The sequence below is a fragment of the Bison bison genome, unplaced genomic scaffold (assembly GCF_000754665.1).
Source record: "Bison bison bison isolate TAMUID 2011002044 unplaced genomic scaffold, Bison_UMD1.0 scf7180017864331, whole genome shotgun sequence".
Classification (NCBI taxonomy): Eukaryota; Metazoa; Chordata; class Mammalia; order Artiodactyla; family Bovidae; genus Bison; species Bison bison.
The window spans coordinates 7,508,385-7,514,384 of record NW_011494903.1 but is presented as its reverse complement, the minus strand read 5'-3'; the positions used below and the strand labels follow the sequence as shown (position 1 = coordinate 7,514,384).

Sequence of the window (6,000 nt, the reverse complement as noted above, 5' to 3'; positions counted from 1 at the left end):
AGAGACATTACTTTGCCAACAAAGGTCCGTCTAGTCAAGGCTATGGTTTTTCCTGTGGTCATGTATGGATGTGAGAGTTGGACTGTGAAGAAGGCTGAGTGCCGAAGAATTGATGCTTTTGAACTGTGGTGTTGGAGAAGACTCTTGAGAGTCCCTTGGACTGCAAGGAGATCCAACCAGTCCATTCTGAAGGAGATCAGCCCTGGGATTTCTTTGGAGGGAATGATGCTAAAACTGAAACTCCAGTACTTTGGCCACCTCATGTGAAGAGTTGACTCACTGGAAAAGACTCTGATGCTGGGGGCAGGAGGAGAAGGGGACGATAGAGGATGAGATGGCTGGATGGCATCACTGACTCGATGGACGTGAGTCTGAGTGAACTCCGGGAGTTGGTGATGGACAGGGAGGCCTGGCGTGCTGCGATTCAGGGGTCGCAAAGAGTCGGACACAACTGAGTGACTGAACTGAACTGAAGATATTTTCTATACTCTTTCATCCAAAAAACAAATTGCTTCTGTAACTTTGTGGATATAGTTAGCCTAACGTGATTGTGCCTGTCAAACAGAGGCAAGGCTAAATATTCCGTGCACACATATATCACACAATATATGTGTAGGTGTTACATAAGGATTGTGACATTTTTTTTTTTTTTTTTGCATATCTGGCAATACTTACACCAGGTGATCTTCCTATCTAACATGGACCCTGTCTCCCCCTCCCCTCATTTTATTTTTCTATCCCCTCACCATAATTTATAGCTCATATCTCTACTGGATATTTTAAAAATATATTTATGCAATTTTCTGTTTATCCTCAGTCTCCCCCATTGAGACACATAAGGGCCAAGGTTTTGTTTTGCTCACTGTGGCTTAGTTTAAGCACAGGGGTAAGTGCTCAATTACTTATTGACTAAATGTCTATTTGTAGAACCCAGCAGGTCCATAAGAAGTGTGTGTTCAATGAGTGTGTGATTGGATGAACAAACAAGCAGGTAGGTATTTAAGACTAGTAGGTAAGAAAGTGGAAGTCAAGCACCAAAGTTTTTGAAAAGCCAGGTAGAGTAGGACATCCATGTCTATGTGTTGTGGGTTTTTGCAAGATGACTTCTCCCCCGCAGTGCCCTTGGTGGAAGAGTCCCTGCTGAGTTGATCAAGATCTGTAGGCACCGAGCCTCACCTGGTCCCACCCCCAGCCCAGCTCCACAACCCTCAGGGCTGGGGTAGGAAAGGGGAAGGGCCAACAGAGACAGTATTTTCTCTTGCCTTGTCAACAACCGGTACTTTTAGGATAGCGTCCTCTTTACCGAGCATGAGACTCTGGGTATAATTCTAGCTCCTTCTCCTTCTACAGAAAATGTTGTAGTTAAATAATGTTCTGGCAAAGGACCCATGACTGGGGGAAAAGAGAAATCCAAACCAGACTGGAAGAAGAGTGGTTTAGAAAAGGCCTGGTGGAATCACTCTGACTTTGGAGTCAGACAGACCTGGCTTTGAATCTCAAGTTGTCATGTCTACATTGCTGCCTTTGATCAAATTTTTAAATGATCCTTTATCCTTCTGTCTCATCTGTGAAATGGGATAATAGTATTCCCTAAGAAGTTTGTTTGAAGATGAGAGCACCAGATACATATTGAGTTTCAAAGAATCACAGCTGTTAAGGGGGAAGAAAGCAAATGGAAGAGGAAGGCAGGAGAGAGGAAAAGGAAAGATGTGGAGAAAATGAAGATAAAATTGATCATCAAAGGGCAATGGAAAAGGGTCCCCTTTGTTCAGGGCCTGTGGGGCATGGGGTCTTGCTATGTCTCATCAATGAGATGATGATGATTGCTTATGCTCACATTTCATCAGAGAGATTAGTGAGGAGGTGGTGGGCTCCTAGTGAAACAAGATATGTGTGAAAATCAGGAATACATGAAGCTACCACCAGACCTGGCCACCCCAGGTCTGTTCCTGCTGGAGAAAAAGGAGAGTCTGTGTGGAAGAAGAGGTTCACAGTCTAGTCCTGGCTCAGGTGGCTTTGGGTAAATGACTTCTCTTAGGCTCAGTTTCCTTGTTAGTAATTGGGGGGGTGTACCACATTTTAGGGGCATGGCAGAAATTTGTGAGGATGCTTTATGTCTTTTAAAGTAGTTCAAGCATCTGTATACTACAGTTAATACTTCATTATTTGAATTGCTTTCTTTTATTTCCTCTTTGCTGCTGCTGCTGCTGCTAAGTCGCTTCAGTCGTGTCCGACTCTGTGCGACCCCATAGATGGCAGCCCACCAGGCTCCCCCGTCCCTGGGATTCTCCAGGCAAGAACACTGGAGTGGGTTGCCATTTCCTTCTCCAATTCCTCTTTATGTTTCTGCAAATATTTTTAGTTTAAAATTGTGTCTAGTCTGATTTTATTACCCATGAATTTCGTTTCGGGATGAAAGGATGCATTACAAAATATTGGACATGAAAAGGGGGCACTGGGTTTGACAAGGTGGGGTCTAGCCCACAGGTCTTAGATGATCTGTCTGGAATTCGAGAATTCCAGGCAACAAGCTCCAGAACTCAGCCCTTCCGCTCTCACTGACCCTTCCACTGACCCACATCCCCCTGGTTTCCACTCACCCTTAAGGGAAAAGCACGTCTTGGGGATCCAGAGAGATAAGGTTTTCAGGTGCAAAGATCTCAGCAAATGTCCCCAGGCTCCTGTCATTTCTCCCAGTCAGGAAGCAAGTCCCCACAGAAGCAGGAGCAATTAAACCTGTGCTTCCCACGGAGCAAGGACTCAACTGCTCACTGACCAGCTGGACTTTGAGATTAGGGAGGAAGGGGAGGAGCTCCAGAGGGGAGTCGTGGAGGGATTACTACCTTCACTTCCGGCGGGCCGCAGAGCTTCCGTGGTTGGCAACAGTGCCTTAAGGGGAGAGAAAGGGCAAAGGAAAGAGGCAGAGGGAGGGAGAGAGGGAGGAGGAGAGAAAAGAGAAGGCAGGTAGGCAAAGCAAAAGTCTTCTGGACTTTCTTTAATTGAAGGATAATCGCTTTACACTATTGTGTTGGTTTCTGCCATACATCAACATGAATCAGCATAGGTATACATTATGTTCTCTCCGTCTGGAACCTCCCCGCCCCCCGCCCCCCACAGCGTCCTACCCTCTGGTTCTCCTGGACTATTTTATTAGTTTTGTGTCCCATGAAGGTCTCATTGGATGAACGTCTCGGAACGGTGATGATGGGTATGGGAGAAGGGCCAGGATACAGTTCCAAGGGTCAGTGACTTAGAAAGGAAACAGCGAAAAAGAGAAAGAAGGAAGATATGCATGAAGTGAACAGGTAAAGACATTGCTGTTGGTGTTGGGGGTCTTGAGGAAGACAGGAGGCACTAATGGGGAAGAGGGTGGCCCATGGAAAAGCAGAGGGGCATCGAATAGCTAGGGAAGGCCCTGGACTGCTGCCTTAGGTATCAGAATAGTGCAAGAAGTTGAGAGCTGAGGATTTAGGGGGCTTTATTTTTACTATGCTTTAATTTCTTAAATTCCCATTTGTCAGTCCTGCCTCTCCTGCACCCTTAACCTCCATAAGTAACTATTCTGTGTGTTTAATGTATACCTTTTTCTTGATAAGTACTCTCGTAAAGGGCTTCCCACTGACTCAGCAGTAAATAATCCACCTGCAATGTAGAAGACCCCAGCTTGATCCCGGGGTCGGGAAGACCCCCTGGAGAAGGAAATGGCAACCCATTCCAGAATTCTTGTCTGGAGAATCCTGTGGACAGACGAGCCTGGTGAGCTATAGTCCATGTGGTCACAGAGTCGGACACGACTAAGTGATCAAACAGCAACACATTCTTGTAAAATGTGTATTGTTCGGGGTGAACGCATTTTTAATTTATGTAAGTATGTGTACTTTTTTTTTTTCCACTCAGAGCCGTGCTTTTCAAATCCATCCAGGTTTCTGTGAATAGACATCTTCCAGCAGCTCTGGAGTGGGTGCCTCTGGAGTAGGGCAGTGCCTAAGTGGGGAGAGTGACAAAGGCAACTGGAGCTGGGAGGGTAAGGGGGTGTTGGTTTGGAAAGTGGCTCCTGTTAATGGAAGGCAAGGAGAGACAGAAGAAAGAGGCAGGTCTCTCCACAGTGGTAGGTGGCAGATTTAATAAGCAAGGGAACTTACTTATGAGGCTTGTCTTTGGAGTGTAGATCTTTGCACCCTACCCACTGGAATCTCAAAATGATTTTTTAAAATAATTTTATTTAATTTCTGTTTGGCTGTGCTGAGTCTTTGTTGCTGCCTGGACTTTTCTCTAGTTGCGGCAAGCAGGGGCTACTCTCTAGTGGTTATGCACAGGCTTCTCATTGCGGTGGCTTCTCTTGTTGCGGAGCACAGGCTCTAGGGTGCTCAGATTCAGTAGCTGTAGCGAGTGAGCTCAGTAGTTGCGGTTCCCAGGCTCTAGAGCACAGGCTCAATAGGCATGGTGCACAGGTTTAGTTGCTCCCTGAATGTGGCATCTTCCCAGAACAGGGATTGAACCCGTGTCTCCTGCATTGACAGGTGGATTCTTTACCACTGAGTCACCAGGGAAGCCCCTTAAAATCTTATATAGAGGCCTTAAATGAGGTCAGTCAGGTACACTGTCCAGTAATGTACACGTTACTCTCTCAAGCCTGCATCCTTGGACCAGTTCCCATTGTGTGAATGATGGGCAGAACGCACATGCCAAGGACAGAAGAGGGGGTGAGGGGCCTCTGAGTTCCTGGATCCAGCTCTTGGCTCAACCAGTGGTCACATCCTCTCCATCTCCTCCTTCAAGAAGGGTGGGGTTGGGGAAATACCATATAGGGTGGACGTCTCGAGTCGCCTTTCACAGAGGACCAACTGGCTTGACCACATCCTTCACAAACATCTGGGAAACAATCTTTTTATCCCAAATGCCCAGGAGAGGTGAGGGTACCAGGTAAGCACAGAAAGTGTTTTAAATTCAATGTAAATTGCCCACTTTTGTGTGGGTTCCCAGCTCCCAGCCCATTGTGCTTTGGGGGCTTGTAGAAGATGATTATGCAGTCTGGCTTGTCAACTGCCATGGGACTGACCCACGTCAGTGAGACCAGTTGCAACACAGCCTCTCCCCGGGCTGCCTAAGTTGTCACACTGTTGGACTGAGGTGAGAAAACACCGAGTTCCTGAAGTCTGGCACGTGACCTCAACTCCCCTGGGCTGTAATCTATTTTGCTTCTGTGAACACTGCAGACTGTAAGCTCCTTTGATCTGTGATTTTTTTTGGGCTTTAAGTTTAAAGATTATTAAGGTGAGAGGTACCCATCTGGGGCTGCCTAGAGTGGGGAAGCAGAGCATGGCACTGGGAATAATTTCATAGTGAGCACTTGTACCCTCATTATTTAAAAGGAAAAACATTTATTTTGATTACCATAATACAATATATGCTGTCTGTGAAAACAGAAGAAATTCGTTCTCGTGTGTGTACCTATGTATACACAATTTTTTTTCATAAACTGCTTATAGTCAACAATATAGCTTTTCGTTTAAAATAAAGATCTTGAGTCATCATTCCTAATTCTTTTGAAGTATTCTGTGATATGTTTAATTTAATTTTGGAAAATTCTTGGCCATTGTTACTTCAGTATTTCTTCCCTGTTCTCTCTTCTTCTGGTGTTTTAATTATACACATATTACAGCTTTTGAAATTGTCCCAAAGTTCTTGGAGGTTCTGTTATTTTTTCCCCCACTCTATTTTAATCTGGGAAATTCACTGATCATTTCCTCAGCTATGTTCAGTCTACTGATGAGCCAATCAAAGACATTTAAAATTTTTGTTTGTTGTTGTTGTTACGCATTTTTGATTTCTAGCATTTCCTTTCAGTTCTTTCTTGCAGTTTCTATCTCTCTGCTTCCTTTACTCATCTGATATTACACAATGTCTGCCTTTCTTATTAGGACATTGAACATATTAATCATAATTATTTTAAAATTGTCTGATAACTCCAATATTTGCATCATAGTTGAGTCTGATTCT

At 44.9% G+C, this 6,000-nt stretch overlaps 1 protein-coding gene across 1 annotated transcript in view; it reads right to left on the bottom strand.

The window, feature by feature from the left end:
• Positions 1–2,785, bottom strand: part of AGXT2 (alanine--glyoxylate aminotransferase 2) — a 42,766-nt gene extending 39,981 nt beyond the window's left edge. The window contains exon 1 of the mRNA XM_010853810.1: positions 2,601–2,785. Within this exon, the coding sequence (XP_010852112.1) occupies positions 2,601–2,688 (88 nt within the window). The 5' untranslated portion in view covers positions 2,689–2,785. The remainder of the gene's footprint in view (positions 1–2,600) is intronic.
• Between the last annotated feature and the right edge of the window lie 3,215 nt (positions 2,786–6,000).